The 25,978-nt window shown below is 38.2% G+C and overlaps 1 protein-coding gene across 1 annotated transcript in view; it reads right to left on the reverse strand.

Annotated features, from left to right (window-relative positions):
- LOC112150448 (ephrin type-B receptor 1) overlaps positions 1–25,945 on the reverse strand; it is a 99,131-nt gene extending 73,186 nt beyond the window's left edge. Inside the window, exon 1 of the mRNA XM_024278793.2 lies at positions 25,294–25,945. Within this exon, the coding sequence (XP_024134561.1) occupies positions 25,294–25,387 (94 nt within the window). The 5' untranslated portion in view covers positions 25,388–25,945. The remainder of the gene's footprint in view (positions 1–25,293) is intronic.
- Positions 25,946–25,978: the final 33 nt, after the last annotated feature.

Raw genomic sequence — 25,978 nt, forward strand, 5'->3', positions numbered from 1 at the left:
AACCAAACAAGACGAGTATTGTTTTGGAGTCTCCGTGCCGGCCTTATTAGAGTCTGCTCATCATTCTAATTAACAGCACACAACACACACCCTTTCTGCGCATAATAGGGCATATTCAACGATCACCCTAATTACTTTTGACACATTGGAGGATGTGATTGCAGAGAGCCTTCCACCCCCACCGAGGTGCTCTCCTTCCAGCGTGAACAAAGCCAGACGCAGTTTTATGGCAGAATAAACAGCAGGTAAATCTGTAGCAGTCAAAGACCCCGTTAAATCATTGTTGTGGCTCACAGGGGAGAAGAGGAAGTAATTCCATAACAGATGCCGGATTAGGAGTCCCTTTATCTTCTTGCTTCAATCTCTTCTCCTTTATTTGTGGGTGTTGAGGGTGAAGTACGGAGGTCAAACGACAAAAGGGGTCAGCTCATCATCTGATAATTAGCAAAGACTGTTTACACCAGATTAGACTGCTGGTCCAAGGCGTCACTTAGCCCTAATTTATGTGTTGTGCAGCATGTGTGCAAATTTGCATTTGTTACTTAGTTTGACCTTTTCCTGGTATAAATACAAACTTTATCGTGCGTGGTTAAGGTTTAAATAAAGACTTGAGGAATCCATTATGTCAATGTTAAAAACCAGGCCTGGCCACAGGTGTATAAAACCATTCTTTCAGGCTGCCGACTGTTTTTACAAACATCTGGGAAAGAATGTTCTTCTCTCAGGAGCTGAGTCAATTCCAGTGTGGAACTGGACAATTCCATGCTCCCAACCTTGTGGGGACAGTTTGGAGCGGGCCCTTTGTATTCCAACATGACTGTGCACCAGTGCACAAAGCAAGGTTCATACAGAGTCTGCTGTGGATGAACTTGACTGACCTGCACAGAGTCCTGACCTGAACCCCATAGAACACATTTGAGATGAATTACAGCAGAAACTGAGAGCCAGACCTTCTCCATAACATCAGTGTGTGATCTGACCAATGCGCTTTTGGAAGAATGGTCAAAAATTCCTATAAACACACTCCTTAACCTTGTGCACAGCCTTCCCAGAAAAATTGAAGCTTTAATAGCTGCAAAAGGTGGAGAGACTTCATATTAAACTCTATGGGTTAGGAATGGGATGGTACTTAAGTTCATATGTGAGTCAGTGCAGGTGAGCCAATACTTTTTAGTTTTAGTTAGGAGCTACTTCAAAGTTGGACTTCATTCTTGCAATAGTTGCAATAATCCATTTGTGTGTGTAGGTGTATCTGTGTGTGACACAAAGTTTCATACTGGAAACCAAGAGAATCACTGGTTTTATTCCATTTATCATTAAGTTTTAATTTTTGAAGTTATACTTGGGTTCTGTGTTTAAATTTAGCTTTAACTTTTCTTTAATGCTGTTTAGTTATTTTTCTTCTGTCCTCACATGGTTTGTTATCCACCTGAGCAGTCTTTTTTTTCTTTTTGGCTACTATTACTCCAGTTTTAATCAACCTCACCCAACTCCCAAACCTTTTACATGGTTAGGTTCTTTCTTATTTTGTTAGACTTTTATTCAGTTCGACTCAGTTTTTACTTAATCAAATTAATTGCTTTTCACCTGTCTGACTCTGGGCATATTTGTTGGTCTCCTGACAACAACTCACTCATAATAAAACACATTATACCTGTGGGTAATGGGGCATTATGATATACTAAAGGTGTTTATAGCCACACAAATTGAACAAAGAAAAAAAAGTGGTTCAAAGGCCCAGAGAACTGTTTCAGCCACAGGGATGACAGTTGACCATCAGCAGATACGTTCTTAACTAAAAAATAATAATTAATAACATGCGATTGCACTAAACAGACACATAAAACTCAATCACATGCCCCCAAATACTAAATACTAATGACTGAGTAGAGAACACCACCCAAACAGTCCTAATAACACAATGACACTCAAAGGCTCAGTAAAACCAATTTCATTTCTCCAATAAACCTGATGAACAACTAAGCAGAGCTGGACTGAGTTAATCTCCAAAAGACAACATGCTGTCAAACTCGGGATTACATTTTCACATTTTCATAGCTCAGCTCTGATTTCAAGAGCAGAAAGTTCCCCTCATCCAAGCTCCAGCCCATAAAGTCCTGGTTGATAATCTGCATGTTCAACCTCGCTCTGATGTGCTGGCTAATTGGATGACCCTGTGGATCTGAAAGAGTCCACTCAGCAGCTTGGAAATGGGTGATTTCAGCAGAAACTGACACTATGATGCAAGTGTAAAGTTAGGAACTTTAAAACAGGAAAAAAGTTTAGAAAATGCAAATTTTAAGATAAACTAATTAAAAGAAACATTAACCTCCATTTTTTCTTATAAATTTAATTTAATAATGTGCACTCAGCATATCTGACTTTTAAAATTCTGGAGTTTTTCAGTGATTATTCCTAAAAATATTCCTAAAATAACCCTGATGCTCTTTTTTGAGGTAAGCTTCATGAAGTCAACAACATCTGGGGACACAAGTTTTAATAAACACACAAATGGACACAATCTTAACAAATTCATCTCTGATCCTGTGCAGTTATTACAGAAAACAGACAAACTTTGAATTCTAAGAAGTAGACGACGTGGTGCTGCTTTGGGGTCTGCCTTAACTCGATAACGTAATGTAATGAGAAGATTGGGGCGGGGCTCTCCTTGCATCAAGGACAGGTCTCATCTGATTAGCTTACTTGAGAAGTCTGACAGCAACAGAGTTTTTTTACTTTCTGTTGGAGGCTTTTTATTATTCTGTTGTTCTGAGAAGAGAGCTGCAGTCTCCTCAATGTGCAGAAACACTGAATGGAGGAAGAAGATTAATAATCAGTCAGAAATTCTTGAGTTATGAATTAATCTTTAGTTGAAGCCGTTACTCTGGTGTAAACTCCTAATGTGTGTTTGCATTAGAGCTCAGACAGCTCACTACAAAACATTACAGAAGATGAACAAACAGAATCGGCAGTTTGCTGTACAGCAGGGGTTTTTTTTCTATCACAGTGTCAGTCAATACTGTAAATAGTTTTTCCAAATCAAGAAAAAAAATCTTATTTGCATGCTAAATTTAAAGTCAATTTTAAATCTAAAGGTTATTTAAAAGTCAAAAAAAGTACTGGACTATCATTACAAAATAAACAATTCTTACATTTTTGTTACAAGAAAATATACAAAACTCTGTTTTTTTTTAGCAGACTCCTGGCAACTTGGATTAAAAACACATTTGTGATAAATCCAGCATCAGAAGTTGGGCAATCTCCAAATCCTATACATGGTTAGAAGTAGAAATGAACTGTACATAAGAAAGAATTGTTTAAGAATTTCAACACAAAAAAAAGAATATTTATAATGAACTATGAATAATTTAAACTTTATTTTATTGAAGTTGACAATGCTGACTTCTCACTTTTGCCTTGCACCAAACAGTAGCTTCTGCTTTATTGCTACAAAACATCTGCTGTATAATAGGGTTTTAATAGGGTGAACCAAATGATTTTAAAGTCTTACTACTATCATCTTTTGATGTATTTTAAAAGTGTTCCCAGTTTTGTTTTTTTTTTTAATCATGATTATGTCGTTTTTAGGAAAAATCAAAAAAACTTGTTAAGATTTCTAGAGCATAGCTTCTACAGGACGGCAATAGTTTATCAGAAATTCACCTCTGAGTTATGGGCTGGACTGTTGACGTGGAAGTAAGCCTCCACCGATATCCCATCAGCCCTTTGTTTACCCTCTCTCTCATTACCTCAAAACCCGTAGCAAACATTGGTGGTGCAACAAGGAATAAAGCTATCCCGCTGTACAGCTGGACGAGGAAAGCAAAGACATTAATGGATCTATTTGTCTGCAAGTGGATGCATCAGAATGGAAAGAAGCATTTTAGTTTCTACGTCACAACTGAGAGCTTTTTCAAATGTCATTTTTTCATCTGCTCTGATTTATCATGATTTGAATATAGAAATACTCAGAAATGCAACAAGAAAGTGTTACATGATTTTCCTTGTAGTGGTCCTAAAAGATTGAAGTGGAAAAATAAAAACTCAGTTTTTGATTTTCATCACTTCTTTCATGTTAGCTTTTCTTTCTGTTCTTGTCTTCTGCTGAAGTGGAAATTCAGAAAACTTAGCAAAAAGGATGACTTTTATGTACAAAAAGTTATAAAAAAAAAAATAGTGTCCTTAATATTGTCATTAAAGGAACCTGCAGGCTTTGAGGCACAAACAGCCAGCAAAAACTGCCCAGCAACAGGTGCTAAGCCAATAATCCTGAAAAGCATGGATACAAAAATTGTTCCAACCATCTATCAGAACTAAACACATGGCCGACGTTTTCAGGCCGAGTCTGCCCACAGAGAGCCGAGGTCTCAGAGCAGATTTTTACGATTAAACTAAAGCCTCGCTGTAAAAGAAAAAAAGTCTACTTTCAGACGGGCTGCTTTGTCATTATGTCATAGAGGGAATCGCAGCACTCCATGAAGTACCATGATCGAGACCAACACACATGTGCAACAGCTTCTTAATGAATACAAATCTCACTCAAAGTAAACACATTAAGTCAGTCTCACACTTCACAAGTCCTCATGTTTTCCCCCCTCTTTTTATATTTCATTCTCATCTTTCTCTTTTCATTCCTTCATGGCATCGTCCTCCGCCGCGCTGACCTAGAAAATGTGCAGATTTCCCCTGATGAAAGGAGGCTTGTCAACGTGGCAAGAGCTAACACGTTATCACTAGCTTAAAGAAACCATCTATCTAATCTTTGCAGAAATAAAAAGAAAGGCATTGAACTCCATTTCTGGCACGTTTCTGTAACTTTGTCCCTTTCTCAATTGTGTTACAGCAAGAAAACACTGAGAATTGCAGCTTTTTGACGACTTGTCAGAGTGACGGATTATGTTGAATAATTCAGTACGATCGAGTAAAACAGGGCCTTTAAATGTAATGTGCTTCACCAAAATGTGATGGCCTGTCACAGCAGAGGCTTGTCACTATAAATACAACAAGAAACAAAAAAAAAAGCTCGAGACAACAGGGAATGCTAGTCACTGTAAAATAAACAAAAAGTTATTGTCTTTGAGATAAGAGGAGAGACATGACAATGAAAGAAGAAAGTGCCGCAGTCTTATTTTAGAACTGAGCCCCAGCGAGGCCTGTCTGTCTCCCTGTTCATCTGGAGGGAAAGATGAAACTGCCAAGACCACATAAAGAAATGTGCTTGTGCTTCAGACACACGTGCAGCACGGAGCATCCAGTCTGCTACTGTGGCAGAATCCTTTGTGCTTTTGTGACTAACACAAGGGCGTCTATGTGACATGCTGGGTGTTGAAGTAGCGAGGAAGTAGGTGCCATGGAAGACCTCATTTGTTAAAGAGATGTTCTGTGCTTTGATAGGAAGGGTCATTTTGAAGATGTCGTGAGTGTGTGTTAATACAGTTGTGATGGATGGAAATTAAAGGTTACACTTCTTGTGTTTGTGTTTCCTGAGCATCATATTTTGCTGTCAAATAATATATTTGAATTGAACAAAATCAAAATTAGAGTTAACGGTTCAAGGTGTTTCTGACTTTGCAATATTTCTTCAAAAGACAAAAGACTTGTGTCTAGAAATGTCTAGGAAGTCTTGGGCTGAATTCCTTCTTTACTCACTATATAGTACAATATAGTCCATCTTGTAGTGCTATCCTAATCTACTGAGTTCACTAGAAACTTCCCAGAAGTCTTAACAAAAAACTAGCGTGCATCAATGGTCACTACATTGGCAAATATAAACTGTAATGCATTGCGCTAAAACAATTTTTGCACAAAAAAAAAAAAATGTTTAAATGCAATTATTCAACAAACCATCTACATCGTCATCATCACAACACAGTGGAGTCACAAATAGACGTCATGGAATGTTTGTAATGATTAGATTTTCACTTCGTGAAATCTGAATGTCAAAGTAAAGAAATTCATTGGGTTTATTTGTAAATTTTTCCATGGTTTCAACGTGTTTCATTTATGATACATCTGTGACATTTTCACATAGACCACAATTTTTCTCACTTTTTTCTACGTATATTCACGTGTGACCAATTTTCATCCGGTCAACAAGCATACTGGCTGTGTGGCACGACCTTAAGACCGAGTGGGATGATCCAGCTCACAGTGAGATTACTTAGCCGATTGCTCTTCTGCATTTGCTGTTCTGCGTTTTAGATTGAGAAGTGACATATTTACACCAGATGTGAAGGTAGATAACGATTAGCTTCTTTAGTGAAGCTCTTGATTCATTTCCTTGGTTGAACAACCTGTTTATAAAGAACTTTTACTTCTATTGAATCCTGAGTGTGAGATCAAATACAGGCAGATTCTCTATAGACAATAATAAACTATGTATTGAAAACAACAGAAAAGACTTTATGTTCACACCTCAACATTGTGATGTTTGTTATCACCACTACCTCTTCTGGAATGTGCCCTAGTTATGATACATATAGGAGAGACCTTGGAAAAAGTATCACTGGCTTGCCTGAGAATAAAAGGGTCACAAACCTTTGTTTTCCTGGCAGGAACTCTTGATGACTTATTGTCAGTATAGAATTAGGCTAAAAGTGGTATGATGAACTATAACAGACTGTGGCTCAGATTTCATCAACGCATCTAGTGTGTTTGGTGCTCAAGGCAAAACTAAGAAAGCAGAGTCTGAATTGATCTCTACTGAAGAGTTCCAAGATTTTAACTTATTCAGCATCCTCTACAAGATAGCAGAGTCGAGAAATAAGTAAAAGTGTAGTGAATATAAGATGTTTCTTCTGAACTGCTATGAAAAAAAAATGCTGCTGAAAATGAAATGTCAGAGGCCTGTCCAAAAGGCATCCTATTGATGCTCTTGCATAATTTTTTGAAATTCTCCAGATCACATCTCAGATTGGATGGACATCAGATTGGAAAATGATGTCCGCATTTGTAAAAAAAAGACAGTTCATCATTTTCATGGAGTCAAGTTTTGCCAGTAATGTTATTTTCAACTATCAGACATTCAAGAATAATTTACCTTCACATTATTTGGTTAGATATGTATTCATTACTTGAAAATGGGCTTGTTCTTGTGTTAAAATTGATGAAAAAGATCCAGTTCAATATGAAACAAAAGAAAGGAAAGAAAAACTAAGAAATTTTCTGGCATTTATAGACAAACAAAATAATCTAAAGTTAATGCCCATACCACTTTTTTTATGTGGCATGGGCATTTTATCCCTCGTTTTCACCTTTTACTTCCTACCTTATTTGTCACAACGATTTTGGACTTGGTTGCTATCTTGCCAAAATGACGAAAGAAAGAAAACTAATTTGAAACCGACATTTTCTCACTGTTCTATAAAAATTTTATCAGTGAGAATATTTTTAAAGAGTTATTTCCTGTTAATAAGAGATCAGGTTAAATGTTTATGCAACTGAACTCTACTTTATTAATGTAGATATAGGAATGTTACAAGTCAAGTGAGGTGAATCCAAATGATATTTAGTCTAAACTGGCACTAAACGGGCAGACAGCTGGTTCCACGTGAAGCAGGTTTATTAGTTCGGACAAGAACTTAGCACAGCCAAAACTAAATCAGAGTCAGACAGGCAGAGGTCAACCACGAGCATGGGATCATCCAAGAAGAGAGTAGAGTAATCAGAATCCAGGTGAGGGTCAGGGCAGGCGGCAGGCAAGAAGAAAATAGGCAGGGTCAGAAACAAAAGATCAGGTCCAGGTAGAAACGGTCAGTAATGCAGGCAGGGTGGCACAAACAATACTTCGCACTGAGTGTGGCTCTGTGGGCTGCTTAAGAAACAGGTGGGTGATTTTCTGATTGGAGATTTGAGCAGTATCCAGGAATTGTCGGTAGGGGCTAATGGGAGATGAAGTGCAGCCGGTGCTCCGGAGACAGCTCACGCTGGAGCCCAGAGGGGAAGCGTTGACTCCTTACAAAAACAGTTCGTTAATTTCTACTGTGTGATAAAAATATTACTAATTTCCATGTAATTTTGTTTTTTTTGGTTGGAATTGTTTATTTCTAAAGGAAAATGTGTCCTTTTGCTGGGGAAGCAGAGGTAAAAAAAACAACACTAAATTTAAATGTGTTTTTCTTTATAGTTTTCTTTGGAGATGCAGCAGGTCTGATTGTAAACATATATTTGCAAAATATTTTGCATCACTTTATGCTTCTTGAGAATGATTCATGTTCAGATGTATAAATTTGGTAATTTTGCCAAGATAAATAGTGACAAAATCAGAAAAAAAAAAAAAAATTCTATGGCACTTGCTGCTTCCAACTTGATATTCTATGTTGAACAAACATTTAAACACCGGTTTCAAGTGATTATGTAGAGCAGGTGATTTGACAGCTACCGTTTTGCAATTCAATTGGCTGCAATCATCATACTGACAGAAGAAAGTAATCCTGGGCCTTCATGACAGACACAACAAAACGAAATGAAGCAAAGATCTGTTTAAATTAATTGGGTTGCCTGGTGAGAGGAGACATACTGATTGGCTGCTGACAGGAAAAAGTGACTGGTTGATTAGTTTAGATGGAATACCCGTGTCAAATGTCCGAAGCATCACAATTTCGAAAAAACTTGAATTCATAATGGTTTTTGAGACATATTGAAATAGACATATTTCCCAAAATTGCAATAGAAACACTTTCTTAAATTAAATGACTCACGTGACCAACAACATGACCACAAGAGGTCCCACAGCGTCACACACCTCATCAAAAGTTGAGCTTGTCATGCAGAATTGTTGGATCCACTGCCCCACTGTTTAAGGGACGGTGAGCAAGTTGAACCACAGATGCAGGAAGGACTCACAACATGGTCAAAAAGTGTTCTGAAGATTTAACTGAACCAAGAATAGAAAAACACTCAAAACAGAACATAAGACGGTCTGACACAGAACGCAAGAGGACAGCTCCTTAACAAACGAGATAACTCAAAACAGCTGCGACATCTCCAGGACAACCCAGGGGCGTGGCCTCCAAGAGCTGAGAGACTAAAGAAAAACCCATAAACCAAAAACACAAGAGGCCAACCATAACATCCTCTATTACATCACCAACAAGAATTTCCCAAAATCGCTTCACCCGTAGCCGCTCCCATGTAGCAAGTGGCTCCATGACTTGAATAAGACGCCAACGTCTCCTTTGATAGATGACAATGAGTGCTAGCAAACGGTAGAAATTTGAATGTATCTGCTGTAAATTAAAGTATTGCTCACATCCATCGCCACGTTTTTGAATTGCTTATTGTTTAAGTTGGTTTGTGTTTGTTCCCATGATATGATTTAATGGAAACAGTGTAATTACAAAATTATGTTTGTTTGTTTTTTTTTCGATATTTCAAGAATTTCATTGAAGTTTGCGTATATCCGTAATGGCAACACAGCTACTGTAACATTTTTCAGTAAAAGGGTAATTTAACATATAAGAGAACAGAACATAAGAACTACATCCAGACTTCTGTCTCAGGTTGTGATTGTTTGAAATATTTAATTAGCTACAGTTACTGAAGAACATTTTATGTTGTTTGACTATCTACTTATAAATAAAATAAATAGACATGAATTCCAGACTACTTGTTAGAAATTGTAAATTTAATCAATTTACTTTGGACTACCAAGATATTTACAATTTATGTTATTTAAATGTTTTCTTTAGTTAAAAACATAATGAACAACACTGGTGATAAAACTGCTTTAAAATCAAATCTGACAAAGCTGTATCACCCACAGCAAATAAAATGTTCTTCACATTCTGAAAAACAAAAATTAATCTTTAAGAATGTGGCAGCACTGGTATCCAGAGCAGCTGGATGTTTAGTGTTTTTAAAGGTTGTCCCCAAGACATGTTTAAGCAATATTAAGGACATCTTATAGTATCAGCAATATCTCACTTTAAATACCTCCTAGAAGATAAATATCAAGCAGCTCTGTAATACAAATAAAAAGACCTGGTAATATAAAAACATAAATATCACAGGTTGAATGCATCATTCTCTCTCAACATAGGGTACCTACTTGCAGAGAACATTGTGGCTTCCATTGAAAACTCAAAATTTTGCATGAATAGACTCAGATGTGACAAAAGAAAAACAGAAAACTTGAACTAAGGGGCATAAAAGGAGATAAAACAGACTACATGGCAAAATCAAACTAAAAAGCAGACAGCTACTGTAGGTTGTGTTAATGCACTTGAAGAAAGTGGTTGTGATGATGTGTGAAGTCACTGGGAAACACAAACATATCTCAACAGCGAGCCTGATTTTAGATAGTCCCTCCCGCTGTTCAGATAGGCGGTTCGCCAATCTAATTTGTATTCTATAAACACACAACATTTAACACATGCACACGTCTTTGCTTGTTTCTCCACAGACAGCTCAAGTAAGACAAAATGAACAAGATAACCACCAGGTCTCCCTTGTTTCTTCCTTGATAGTCCTAATCTATCAGCAAGTCAATCTGTTAACAGATCTTTCACACAAAGATGTCCACTGGCTCGGATATACTAGCTGAGAATGAAGCGTCTACACCACATGCATAGTGACTTAAAGAGCAATCCATGTATGCTAGTGATCAACAATCTTTTCTTAGCTTCAATCCTCTTTAAAGGGGCCATATCATGAAAAAAAACCATCTTTTTGAGCTTTTAAGTGTATTGTACTGTTCATTCCTCTCTACAAACAACCCCAAAGCGGAGCAACCTCCACCAAGAACGGCAGAGCGACCTCCACTGGTCTCGGCACCAGCATTGCAGAGTAAGCTTTGTCGTTTTCTGCGTCACAGGTGAGTGGGACTTACATCAATTGACCATCGCAAAGTTACATTGTAATACCTCTTTTTAACCTGTAGCACACAGATGGTCTTAGACCATAATTTCAGGAATTGAACAAGTTTATTTTAAATTGTCAAAAATGTGGCAATGACCAACAGACAGCACTTTTAGAGTCTCATTTATGGACGTCAACAGCCAAAAAAAGTTGACCGCAATCATCTTTTGAATCATCTTTTGAACTGTTGTAAAAGTGTTCTTAGTGGAATTTTTATTATGACTGTGCCGTTTTTAAACAAAATTGGGAAAAGAAAAAAAAAACAGTGTTTTATAGGACATAGTTTCTGCTAAGTGGCAGTAGTTCATTGGAAATTCACCTCTGAGTTGTGGGCGGGACCGTTTGCATGGAGTAAGCCTGGCCCTGATTTCCCATCATCCATCTGTTTACACTCTCTCTTGCTAGCTTACAGCCCCAACACCCCCAACCCAAAAATACTGGTCCAGCAAAAATGGCGAGCGAAATCTGAGCAGTCCCGCTGTACAGTTTGAGCTAGATGCCAGCTCAGATAGGGAAAACTCTCACAGATCTAGTCATCAACACATGGATACTTCAAAATAGTGTGGAGTAGGAAGTTGAGGCTGAAGATTGGAGCTTCTATGTTTTTTTTTTTTTTTTCTGCTCCTGATTCGTTAAAATTTGAGTAAAGACATACTCAGAAATTCAGTTTTAAGCTAATTTCTTTATGTTCTACATCATGAGTAAAATCTTTTGAATGGGTCTTAAATGCACAGCAGCTTAATGACAATTTAGCAAGTTGATCTACCTTTGGACAATGTGAGCTAAAAGTCTTTTAAGAATAATAGTCATTTTTTTTCTGTTTTTCCTCCAATCCAAACCAAAGCATACTCTTCTTCTGCTAAATTTGGGTAGATTCTCAGATGTCTAGAGCTCAAGAGTTAATCAATCACAATCACTACAAGTTCCGGTTTGGTTGGTTAAACAGAGAAAATTACTAAAGTTATGGTAGTTGACTAGAGTTACACTTGTGATTATTAGGAATAAGAATGTAAAGAATGTAAATGTCTGCCTCTGTTGCAAACAAATCGGCAGTTGATAATGTTATTCAACAAGGATGAAGAAACTGTATTTGATGCACTTTGTAATCTCAAAGCACAAAACACTTTTTTAAATTAAGTATTTGAGATTGTAATATATTAAATCCCTCTTTTTATCCTATAAACCCTTATTACACTCTCCAGACTTTTACACAATTAACGTAATTTTAGTGTATCCTGAAGAGCAGCTTTGGAATTCAACGTAAACCAGCTGAATCTGGAAGTTTTATGATAGTCTATCAGAAATATCCACATAGGTTCACATATGAGTTTTTAATAAAAATAAAATTAATATTCTGTTTTCATTTATATCTTAACATAATAGCATATGTTTTGCTAGAGTCAGTAAGATCAGGTTTTGGATTCCTAAAAGACTAGTGGTAAGATAGTACTCTTAAAAAGTACGACATGTTAAAAATGTCCTTCTCTCTTTAAAGAAACCTGAAAAAAACAAGTTGTCAAAAATGGTTTAGGGATGGAAGAATGCACACCTTAAACTGAGCTCATTTAAATCAAAGGAACAGCCAGAACTTAAGAAAAAAAAATGGCAAAGATATAACATTTATCTTCATTTCCAGCCTCCAGCCGGCGCTCATATTCATGTCACTTTGATCGCAGCTGCACTCATCATCTGCGCCTTGAAGATGACGTTTATCTAAGTGTGAAGTGCGTGCCACTGTGTGTGCTCATGGGGGTCGTTGAAGTCAAGTGCTGCTGTCTAGTCAACTGAATTGCTTTACTTGAATGCATTCCCACAGACGCACACAGTTTGACCAGCTGTCACAGCGATGCTCCCTCATCTTCTCCCGTACCGACCCCGAGGACTCAACCTCAACAGTTGCCTTCTTCACTTCTCCTCACCTCAGTAAAGCCATGCTTCTTTTGTTCAAGTTGGGCTTACTTCCTGCATTTATCAGCAGCTTTTTTTTCATCAAATGGGGCCATTTCAACCGACAAACTAATTCAGGAAAAATCTAAGATTGTCATGCAGCAAAATTAAATAAAATGTATTACGTCAGAGCAGAAAAATCTCCATATATAGAACAAGTAAATCCTCAAATGAATTCAATGCCATTCATTGAGCATGTTGGCATTACTTTTACTAGTATTACACACGTTTCTGTTCTTTAACTCGAGTAATATAGAAAATTTCCTAGCGTCACTTTAAAGTCCCGGTCCAATCATCTGTTTTCAAAGTGTTCTCAGTGTTTGTTTTAAATTATGATTATGTTGTTTTTTGCAAAATAAAAAAAAACTGTGCAGTTTTCTAGGAAATAGTTTCTGCAGAACGGCAGAAGTTTATCACAAATTTGCCTCAGACAGAACTGTGGATGCGACAGAACTGCCTACCCCCATTTCCCATCATCCATCTGTTTACATGTTCTCCTGCTAGCTTACAGCCCCTCACAACCCAAATCTAACATTAGCAGTGTAACAAAAATATTAGAGCTATCAAGCTGTACAGTTTTGAGCCAGATGCCAGCTCAGAAGAGGAAAATGAAGACCTAAAATGATTCATTTGTCAGCAAGTTGATCTATCGGACTTAATATGTACTTTTGGCTTGACAAGTACATTTGTGACATCACAAAAGATACTTTTTTCAAGCTGCATTTTTTTTACTGTTCTTGATTCACCATGATTTGAATAAAGACATTATCAGAAATCCAGTTTTAATTTTAATTTTCTTAAAATATGACAAACAATGCTACACGAACTTGTTAAAAAAACAAAAACACAAGTTTCACTGAAGTGGGTCTTTACAAAGCATATTGTATGAGTATACAAAATATTTTGTGTGGATTGTGTATACGAACATGGTGCTCTGAAGTCACCTGACAGGTGTGGAGTTAAATCCTTTAATCATTTCATTTAAATCAGTCTTGATTACTAATCTAAACAGATGACCAAATTATTCCTACCAGTAAAGTGCTGTGCTTACGGTTGGGTATTGTCTTAAATCAGGGGTCGGCAACCCAAAGTGTTGAAAGAGCCACTTTGGACCAATACAATAAAAACCAAATGTGTCTGGAGCCGCATTAATTGAAACAGCTTATAAAAGCCGTACCCTGAAAGTAACACATGGAGAATGTGTCGAATAGACGATTATTTCTCCTGCTGCGTGTCCTCGTGTCATATAAGCTATATTTTTGGCCTCATGACAAGTTGGTGAGACATTGCAGTGTCAAACTATTTGACAAAAGTTGAATAGCCTCATAATGGACATCTGAGCTTTTATTTTGACATCCCTTAATGACATAACGAGAGGGGGTCCTGATCAGTCTCTCCCTCATTCTCACTCCAGGTGCAGGAAGAATTCAAACATAACAGGACAAAATCATAAATGCTAACAAATGTTCAACAGTCAGACAACAAAACACGTTGACGAAAACCCAAACTTAAATCCAATTCCAGTCAGACAGGCAAAAGAATGGGTAACCCACAATTCCTTGCGCTGCCAGACCGACAGCAGGCTCAGCGTGTCTGAGACCATCACTACAATATGAATGAATTACAGTTTGTTTCATTGCTTTGAAGAAATTAAAGAAATGCAATAAAGAAATACGATTTTTGATGTCATTTTTATTTAGAGGATTTGAAAAAAAACCCACAAAAATGTAACGTGCACCTTTAAGGTGCTTCCACACTGGCCGCGTCAATCAACACTTTCAAAGAAGAGTCAATATAAGCGCGTGCACACCTAAATTCCTGCCCTCCAAGTCTGGAGCGCGCGTGAGTCTTATAGTCAGACATTTAAAAGGACAGAGTTGTGAAAACAAAAGTCTTCAGAAAGATTTGGGGGATTTTCAACACTTTTACTTTCGGTTCTCCCTGTTGTAGATGCAGATGAGCGCTAATGAACAGTAAAAATACAATAGAAGGAGAATCTCCTCCCCGCCACGCACCGCACGCGGCCGGTGGATGAGACCTGCACATCGCCGCGCTCAGCAGGTGGTATCCACACCGGAGCAGCGCGGTCACGCACGCAGTGGCGGGAGGAGATTCTTCTTCTATTCTTCTTCTACTGTTCATTAGCGCTCATCTCATCTTGGTGTCATATTAACCTGAGCGGACACAAACCGTAATGATTCATTTCTCCTTCGTGATCACGTTTGGTACTTCTGTGCTTTGAAGCAGACTCCGCCCACAAGCAGCTCCCGCGCTGAATCTTCAATCCGGTTCAAGATTTCCACGCACAGTTACAGCTCTGAGCTGCCGCGAATGTGCGTGGAAATCTTGAACCGGATTGAAGATTCAGCGCGCTCAATGCGTGCCGATTTGTACGTGGAGCTCGTGACCCGACTTCAAAACCCGCGTAGCAACGTGCGCTCACGTGCGCTCCAGACGCACGGGCAGGAATTCTGCTGTGCGCTGACTCAGACGGCGTGGAAGCATCTACACTCATCTCACAACAACTGGAAAACGTAAAGGATGTTTGTGTCATGTTTGTCCTCCTACAGAAATCGTATTAAAACAAAAATATTGTGGCAGCCTGACTGTTAATTTAGAAATAGTTCCTTGTTAGTGGGTGGAGTTAGTGTCTGTTCTTGTGTTGCATTATGGGACTTGAGTGTTTTACCGGCACCATGAGTGAGAGTGGTGTGTGTATGAGTCAGGCTCCTCACAGTGTCGGCTGTTCTGTTGTTCGGAGCTGTTAAAAAAATGGTAGTAGAATTGTTGACACCAGCTGGGCTCCATGGCCTGCGTGTGCGCTTCTTACTCCAATCATGAGGGATCATACAATGCATGGGACACAAGTGATGTCTGGATTTAATCTGCTAGTACTCTGTGGCTCTGCTCCCACTTAAATCGCTACAACATATTTCCTTCCAACAATTTAAATAATTATCAAAACATTTTTGAAAAAGCGCCACTGAGCCGCAAGGGAGTGCTTGAAGAGCCGCATGCGGCTCCGGAGCCGCAGGTTGCCGACCCCCGTCTTAAATCCATCTACACATGGCTCTTTCAAAGAAAGACAAGGCCTTAATTTCCTCCATCCTCTTTTGCATCTCCCATTTTAATTGCTCCAAAATGTTGGGAAACTAAGTCTAAACTCACTGGCTCCAACTGTACCATTCAATAAACGTTGACACCTGCAACAACACGGAAAGACAAAATCCAACTGCTCCACACATTTATTTTTTATCAGTCAGACTCAGCAGAGGAACGGAGGCTTTCTATCTGTCGACCATGAGGCTGATCCTCTTCGTCTTTGTTGTTCTTGAAGTGAAAGAAAGGAGAAGCTTAAGCTTTGGTTGTAACTTTTTTTTTTTTTATAAGTATTACACAAAGCCTGCATGAGGCTCTCTCCTAATATAGATCAAACTTCGGGGAGCAAAAGATTAGACACATCCAATTCTTCAGTAGAGTCTCACAAGCTGAGAACAGCAGCTGTTTCTATGATAATAACAAAAATAAACCGGATTCTAAAGCACAAAAGATTTTTGTTATATTCACTTGGTTGTTTCTCTTTTACCTTTAGACAATATTGACCATGGTTCACACCAAGACTTCATTCTGATGAGGCCATTTTTTTAGCATAGAATGTAATTAGGTTAGACAATTACTCAAACTGCAGCCAAGAAACAACCATTACTGGGTTTGTGTTGAGTTGTGTTAAACTTTTGCTTTCATTTCCTCATATACACATACACCAAGCTAAGCCACGATACACATAAGCCTCTTATTTATGTGCTGGTTGCTCAGGAGTTCAAAGTGTTTTTGAGAATATAGTATTTAGGTACGAATGCATTCAAGATTAAATAGGAATTTGGTGCATGTCTTAAGCAAATAAGACTCATCCCATGGTGGAGCAACAAGGGACATATTAAAAGCTATGAGCTGTAAACAAATCTGGAACAACGAGGAGATGCAGTGCCTCCCTCGGTGCATACATAACACCAGGGGCGGAGCTATGAAGGGGCAAAAGCTTTACCCACACTCCGCCCCCAATTTCTGAGTCAAGATCAGTATAATTTTTGACAAAAATTAGGAGCTCATCAATGCAAACTTCTTTAAGAATCCCAAAAATAACAAAAGCAATAGGTTTAATTGAATTTTGTCATGGCAATCCACTCTATTATCTCTTCCAGATTTTTTCTGCCCCTCCCATATAAAATGTCCTAGCTCCGCCCCCTGCAGCTGAGAGAGAAAACTCAAAAAAATATGTGATATTTTCAAAACTTATAGGAAGATAAAGGTGCAAAGCAGCTCTTGAACATTGAAAATGTTAACGTGAAAAAAGAAATATCAACCTTGAGTAAAAATATGAGCCATTGAGCAAGAGTAGAAATTCTGACAAAGACAAATGGCCACAGTTTCTCAAATCCAGCCAAACTATGCAAAAAAAAAAATACTCCATACTCACTCTGGAAAAGGAAAAATTTGAAATTTCAAATATGGAAAACTGCACATCGTACCTACTGTGGCATGCTGTAAAAAATGCAATATTTTTACAAACTGTAAACATCCCTAAATGGAAACATGAAAAGAATATGTAAGATCATGGTTCAAACACATCCCGAGGATGTGTGTGACATTTTCCTAGACACCATGACCAAATTGTCCCCTTTTTTTCCTCTCTCCTCCTGCTCTGAGCAGAGCAGACGCCAAATGTCCCAGCGCTCCACCGGAACAGCTTAAAAGCCAACGGAAGCCTGTAGCTGCAAGAGAGTAGTGTGGATGAAACTGAGCAAGTGCAAAACTGCTATAAGACACTTCAAACAAGGAACAGAAGACGGTTCTGTTGGTGGAAACCACGGCCTTGTGACATAACACCGCTTTTTATCAAAGTATGTCAACAAGATTTTAGCATCTCCTTGGATTTACAAACATTTTATTTGCTAGTTATTGAAAATGATGGAATATATTTTGAAATATAATGTTGCTTTTTGTATCTCAACAGCATCAATATGTAGGTGTGTGATATTCCAATAAGGTCATTTTATTTCTCTGCTCAAACATCAGCTCAAAATAGACATGCTGTACAATAAAAACAACACCCCTTTGTCTAAAATGTTCGAAAAGGCCCGTTTCAGTCACAACCTTTTCAAGGTAAAACAAAGTAAGCGCTGCCCTCTCCCCTTTTCCCCACTACGACCGTAACAACGGTGCACAGTTTCCAGCAGGACTATCTGTGAAACCATATGCCCACAGCAGGAGCCTTGAAGAGCGTGGCAGAGGGCCTACTCAAAAGCAGCAAATAAATAATGGGCCATTATGTTCAATCATATGCTGGGCTATAATACAAAGCTGCACTGTGCAAAAAGGATATAAAAGACTTGCTGCAGCCAGAGGGGAAAAATATACATTGTTGACTTTGTGTCAAATATGAACAAAAGAAGAGAAAAAAAGGATAAAAAAAAAAGTTCCAATTATTGTTTCATGGGTGATTCCAAACTACTTTATTATAAATAATACAATAACACCGTTATTGGATTAAACTTCGAAAACATTTTTGTCAATCAAATCAGTGTGTTCTGACACTTTTCGTTAGGCCTAATTAAGCACAGATTTTTTTTTATTGGTTAATTCTACCTCGGGATAATGATAAAACGATTCCGTCATTGTGCAAAAACAAAAGTAATGAACGCCAACACGTGACTCACAAAGTGAAAAAGGAGAATCGATATGGAAAACAGCACAACTCAAGAAGCATGCCATTGCTGTCTGTCTCGCTCAGCCCAGCATTGATGCGACTCTTTGAAGCTGCAAATTAGATGAAGTGACAGTATAATGGATCTCCATGAGAGGAAAAGGGGGAATTTAGTAAAAACAAAGGATTCTTTTTATTTCTTTATGCCCACCAGCTCTCTGTTCTCTAATAGTCTCCATTATAGTTTCAAATCAGAGAAATATAATGTGTTTAGGCTGGTTTGTTATGCAAATAACTAGTAGAGTTTGTGTGAAAAAGTTTGGGTGATGCAAGCTGCATTTCTGCTTTCATGGAGATAAATTGAATTGATGCTTTTTGAATTATGTCAGCCATGTCAACCTCCAAACAAATGGTTGTAATTAAATCTCTGCGACGAAAGTAGTTTTATGCTAATTGGGTCCTTTAGAAACAGCTTTGAATTTACAAATTGTTGACATTTTTTAAAAGGCATTGGTACATATTCATATGCACTCAAGTTTCTTTTTGTTTTTTTATAAGTACCAATCCTTACAGACTGGATTTCTACTAGTACTTTCCGTAATAACAGCACCCAAACAACATGTATGAACACAGTTTATCACAGTATTTCTCTTTAATTCTCTATTCTATATCACTATGAACTTTGTGTCTTACTCTAGTGGCCTTCACTGAGTTTCAGCAGACAGCTCTGACTCATTTACAAGGTTATCTTGAGAAAAACATCTCTGTATCTCTGTGTGTCTCCAGTCGGACGAGTGAGGAACTCCGACTAATAACACTGGCTCCTCTTCAAGGTTTTTAGAACATTTCCTTCCATTCCTGTAGGACAATCTGCAAAACTCACCACAGCTTCAAAATGCCAATTCCTTGGTGTAAATTCAAAAGATCAAGAGTTTTCTAGTGAATTTGCTTTAGTGTGTTGCAGGATTCCATTAAAAAAAGAAAAATGTTTCTCAAGACACTTCATGATAAGATTTTTGCTAGTTTTTAATATGGTTTACATCAAATTACAATCGTCTAAAACTGCAGCAAAATCACAAACTTACAAAATTGTTACAAAAATGTCACAAATTAAGTTAGTGTTAACAAAAGGGAATGTCTATTTTATCTGTCAGCTCAAAGAAAACAGTCTTGCAGCCTTCTCCTGCTTAAGTGTATCTGCTTTATTGTTCAATGTGTTATGTGCTTATGGTGTTTAAGTAAAAGAGCAAATTTACAAAAAAAATGTCAGAAACACATCTTAGTATATTATTAAATGTGGAAAATGGCAGTGTAAGAAGGGTAATTAAGTTTAACATGGGTTGATAATTTGGAAAATTGCATTAACTGTGTCTGAACCCAAATAAAACCTTAATTCATCCTTTTCTTGCTCATTTATTGGTATCTTCTTAATTGCTAAAAGCTCACCTGTTCTGTTCTGTGGTAAGTGAGATGTAATATTTGCTGTACCTCAAGATAAACTATATGTAGTTTTTGTAGTTGTCTTAATTTTTCTACTTGTTGATGGCATTTTTTTTTCCAAAATCTTAATTATTGACTTGTGTTTCATTTTTACAAAGTGAGTGACACTGCAACATATTTAAAATAAAAACAGTCTTAGGGTCAAGGACCTTAGCAAGTCAAGTAGGAAACGTAAGGGGGGAAACTAGACAAAGTTTGTAGTCTTTTATTAGTATTTTTGTTAAACTGCTAAAGAGTAAGACCACAACTTCCTGGTGTTTTGTCTATAAAATATATTATATTTATTTATTCCTGGCTGCAGTGGATTAAGTTCATTTCTCCCAGACAGAAATGTGTCTTTCAATGTTTGTCATTTTCTCTACAACACATAAAAAAGAAGCTGTTAAAACAAAACAAACTTTTGAAGTGCTGGACATAATCCCACTTTTTTAGACTAAAGTGGGATTAAACTGTCCAAAAGTCTGTGTTTGTGAGTGAGTGCGCTTTTAATATGGGGTGGCTGCGGTAGAACCCACATAGACCTCTGCACACACAAAGTATATTTCCTATTCCACGTCATCTCAAACCAATAAAACTAATTCTGAAATCTGATATTCTGCAGGCGTTAACAGAAGTGTTTATTATAACACTGACTGATCTATAATTGCACTGTAATGTCCTGCATCTAATAGAAAACGTGGTACCAGTTTGAGTGTATGTGTGTCACTGGAACAACCTATCAGCAGATAAATATAAAAACTGCATCTTGGAAACAGGAGCTGTCAGCAGACAGTGTGCGTGGACGGGTGCTGGCAGCGCTGCAGGCCATGTGTTTTCTGCATATCCATTCGAATTAAGGGTGTGATAGGTTTCCCCAGCCCAGGAGGTCATTTCAGCTCTCATGAAACCACAAGCACACAATGGACGCAATCACAAATTACATCTTGTCATGCCAACACCAGCATCTCCAACTGGATCTATACACAATAACACATGGAGCACTACATGTTTGTGTCCAGACTTAGGAGAAAAAGGCCTGGATTAGTTTATGTGAAGGAGCTTAAATGAGTCTTGGGATGTATGTATTGTCACTGGTCGGAAAACGATGAAGACCAATTCATCATTTCTAAATATAGCATCAAATGTAAGCTCTTGCATGACAAAGATTTAACTCCCTGTTCCTTCAACACTCGACTCTGACACAAATCAGCAGATTCCGTGCTGGAGTCTGCTGCTGACTGGGCATTTGGTACAGATGACTCCAGCACTCTCCTGGGGCTTCGTTGGGAAACATGGAGCTCTAATACCAACTAATATCCATTGAATAAGGCTTTGCATCAACTTTCAAAGTAACAAGGTCAAAGGATGGTATAATTGGTCTCATTAAAAAGGTAAAATCCTGTGGGAATCTAAAGCCCAGTAACCAAGGCAGTTCTCCCCAAAAGCAGACAAGAAAGCCTACTTGTAATTTTAGTTTTATGTAAGACAAAAAAATGTATGCACCTCCCAAATTGACAAAGCTTTGAGAATCTAAAAAAAAAACTACTTATGTTTTCCTCTTGTAAACATTAAAAGCAATTAAGAGAAACTTAACTTAAACCAAAATTTAGCAAAATCAAATTAGAGCCACAAAACACTCATATTTAGCAAAACCCACACATTAAACCATGTCAGTCATCAAGTTTTCAATCCACAAACATATAAATACGTTTCAACAATCTGTTAACCCACTGACTCATGCTATAATTAAATGATAAAGGTCTGTAATAGAGTCAAGTCTGGAATATAACTGAACTTTTACAAATAAAAGTTGAAATCGTAAACTTGATTTATGTTCAAATTTGGCTTCAGTTCTTCATCAAAATAGGGAATTTAGGTAAGTTATCACACAATTGGAGAAAACTTACACGGTGTTTCCATTCACTGCTTCCTGTCATGTATCAGCTTATCAGACCCTGAGAAGATTTGTCTGGAATTCAACCTGCTAAATCTGATGACTGTCAAATGTTTGGTCTTCTTTCTTGATACGTTCTCAATGATGCTGTTGCCCTAAATCTCCACAGACACCAAGTTGATACAGTAAGTGATGACCCAATGCTAAAGGTTTTCTAAGTGCTGATAGGTGTGTTGTAACCAGTTAAGACACTAGATGAAAAGATGGACGTACAAGTTTGATTTCAGGTTTTGCTCAGATGAAACCAGATTTTTGAGTGAAAGTAAGTACAAAAAAATGTTTTTTTTTTTTGTTGAAAAGTACACACAAAATGTTTTATGAAATTGATATTTAAAGCCATGAAATAGAACAAAAAATAAAGTGAAAAAGATCCAAAAATAAAAACAGATAGGGGAAATAATATCAGTCAGATGACATGTAACCATTTACATGCTAATAGATGGAAATTCAGTAAACTGGCCTCCAGATCTTCCTGACTGGGTTGTGAGGTTGAAGATCTGAGGTGAGAACCTCCAAGTCTAAGATCTTTAGATTGTTTTCTAACCAGCCAAGTCAACATTGAAGCAAAGTCACTGCCTCTTCACAGTTTGAAAAACCAGTTTGGACATTTGTCAATAATTCCACCCTTGAAATGCCTCAGTATTTAGCGTAAAGACGTAAACCAAAGAAGAAGCTTTGGCCCATGACTCAAGGATGGATGGATGGATGGATTGGAAAAAACAGATGCATACATCTCCTGATCCAATGCCACGTTAGCGGTCTACACCACTCATGTACCATAAAAAACAAACCACTTAAAGCTTAACTGAGTGGAAACACTCGCCAGAATTAGCTGGACTGTACCGCACCATACCGGACTCCTCAATGGAAATGAGGCTTAAGACTATCAGTGTTTTCAATTTTGAAAGACTACAAAGCTAAAAGTCATCGGCATTAATATGACATGAGACACCTTTAAACCCACCACTGGTGTCTCTCAGTGGCAAAATGTAAAGCACAAACTAAATTGGACCCTAAAAGTGATCCCTGAGGCACCCCACAATAAATGAGGTTAGTATAATTCTAAAAAAAAAAAAATGCTAAGGTGCACAGACAAAAGTCAAAGATATGAAATAATCACCTTGAGGCAGTACCAAAAATGCTTTGCTAAGCCTGCCAAAAAAACTAAAAATGGGCTTGTTATTAAATAAGAACTTTAAAACTATGATAGTTTCTTTGGCCCAATCTGAATTCTTCCCTTCTCCCTAGCCCTTCTCCCTTACCCTCCATTTGAAGGGGCAGTTTAAGTTTAAGTTTAAGCACTAGTCATGTCTGGGAAAGTTTTAAAAATCCGACCCTCCAAATGGAGGATAAACGAGTAGTCCATTGCGAGGGTAAACTGTGTCGCGCTGAGAAGCACTTTTCTTCAGGTGGGTGCGCTCTGAACCACAGACGTTTACATACTTGAATGAAGCCCAATGAGGCAATTGATTTGTGATATTGGGCTATATATATATATATATATATATATATATATATATATATATATGAATTGAATTGAATTTTAATGTAAGTAAAGACTTTTTGTTGTAGCATGACCTTTACAGAGTTAAAAAACAAAAAAAAAAACGTGGTTGTTATGTATATTCAAGCACTGGAAGCTCTGTGCTAACTCTAGCAGACCGGCGATTTTTGATTACGTCATCGAACGAAAGTAACATCCGAAGTATGAGACATTATTTTTTTATAACTCTCTGTTTGGAGGGCTAAATGAAGGGGAAGGGACAAGGGGTAGGACGAAGAGAAGAATTTGGATTGGGCCTTTGATTTCAAAAATTAATAATCACCATTTTTTTAATTGTTCACACTCAAAGCAGATCACTCTTTTCCATTATAAGAATGACTTCTGAAAGAGTTAAACAGTTAGCTGAGTAGTTATTAAATTCAAATTAATCTGTGATTTTTTTTTTTACATTTTATTTTATTTCAAACCTTCTCAGTTTTCCTTAATTTTCCTCTTCTAATTTTCTTCTTTCAAGATGGGACAAGATAAAAAGAAAAAAGTTTTAACCACAGAAGCTAAAGTTTACTCAACATTTATGCTTGGCTTCTTTTGGGGTTTTAATGTCAAATGTTCTAGTTTGAGCCAAGTGGTTGTTTTCCAGACCTAGAAACAGGCTGGGGAGAAAAAAAAAAAAACGTTCAGCGAACGTGTCGGACCAAGAGTCTGTTTTACACTAACAGACCCTGATCAGCTTATGAATCAGTTCATTAGGCGCCTACTTACCATGAAAATAGAACACTGCAACCACAAAGCAACCTACCACCCACATTGTACCTGTAACACCCCCCACCACACACACACTCCTTTTCCTGGCTAAACCACCCAGTTCTCAGTCTGTCCAAAAACGTCCACACAAACACACAGACCCAAACAGCATTCTGTTTAATCAACGCAGAGCTGCCCTTCAACAAATTTACATGTTTCATAATGGGCGAGTCTCGGCACGGGGCCCGTCATTACACGCACCATTAAAACACAGCAGCAGACTAATCTTGTGCTTCCATAAGCAACAGCAGCATTGAGTTGAGTTGAGTTGGGGGGGTGAGAGAGAGGGGATGCAGCTGGCAAAGGAAGAGAGTCTGCAAAAGAATCAAAAGCTGAAAGCTGGCAAAAGAAGATGTTTGCTTGGGGTAAAAAAGCAAGAAGAAACAAGAGGTCAGTCTTGAGAAGGTGTGTGTGAAGCAGCTGCAGAAGGGAGATGCAAGGAGGACAGGAGGGGGGTAAAGGTAATATGGGGTAAAGGGGGAGTGCTTGAAAGAGGAGCAATTTTCAGTGATGGGAGGAGAGGGGCAGAGGCAATCGGACATGGTGGGGGGCTTTGGAGCACCTGAGAAAGGGAGCTAAATAAAACAAAGGATGCTGGGAAGAAAGGCACGCTTGGTGAGGGGCAACAGGGATGAAGAGGGGATTTGTATTTAGAGGCATGCAACAAAGGAGGCAGAAGGTGATGGGAAAAAAGGAAGAGAAGAGCTGGGGGAACAGCAGGTGGAGCAAGAGGTGATGCTGGGGAGGGGGAGCATAGAGCACCTGTGAGCTATAATTATTATTCGCTTGGCTGCTTCAGCAGACCCGGTGATAACAGAGGGGAAGGGGAAACACATGTTTGACAGCACATAAACACTGTTATAGAGAAAAGTCCACCAGACAAGGACAGGATCAGAGTCTGGAGCATCCAAGTGAAGGAAAATGGTTTTAAATAAAAACTCCACCAAACTCTCAATTAAAGTTTCTGCACTTAAAGTTAAACAAGCTTAAGTGAAGCCTGCAAACCTTCACTTTGATCACACATCAGAGCAGATGTCCACCTACCTTCCACTGCGCTCACAGGAGGAACCACACAGACCAGAATCACAACCCAAGTAGCCGGCAAGCCCGACATGACTCTCCATCCGTCCTTCCCCATGATCCGGCTGGAAAGAAAAGAAAAGAAACGGGGGGAAAATCCCACGGAATGATGGTCTGCCTTCCTCCGGTGAGCAGTCACATCTCAGTTTCAGCAGAACCGGCACAGTCAGCGGGGACTGAGGGGGGATAAACTGCTGCTGGCGGCTCCGATCAACCTCCTTTTTTTTCTTTTTTTTTCTCCCACACCTTTCTGTCCAATCAGGAAGGAGGATGCCGGCTTGAAAGCCAGTCATCCATTCTTTTGCACCTGACCCGAAGCTGCAAGCCAAATGGTCAGGTCTGCCTGCCTTCCGTAAGGGCTGTGTGGTGGGACAGCGACATCCAGTGGACATAAAAATAACTACACCCTCAAAGTAAAGGAGTTGGATGTTGAAAACAGAAATTATTGACTAAAATACATAGGTGTGTAGCAATAAATCAAATTAATCGATTTTTATTAATTAAATCCAGCCAGATCAATCACTCAGCTGCTGATGAAAATTATCAGACAGGTTTGATTCAATTCATGCCAGACCCAATAGAAAAAGTGTTCCTTCAATTTTTGTGAGCAGTATATTTTTTGTGGGCCTTTATTTTACCATTGGCTTGT

The sequence above is a fragment of the Oryzias melastigma genome, linkage group LG4, assembly GCF_002922805.2.
Source record: "Oryzias melastigma strain HK-1 linkage group LG4, ASM292280v2, whole genome shotgun sequence".
NCBI classification, from domain to species: domain Eukaryota; kingdom Metazoa; phylum Chordata; class Actinopteri; order Beloniformes; family Adrianichthyidae; genus Oryzias; species Oryzias melastigma.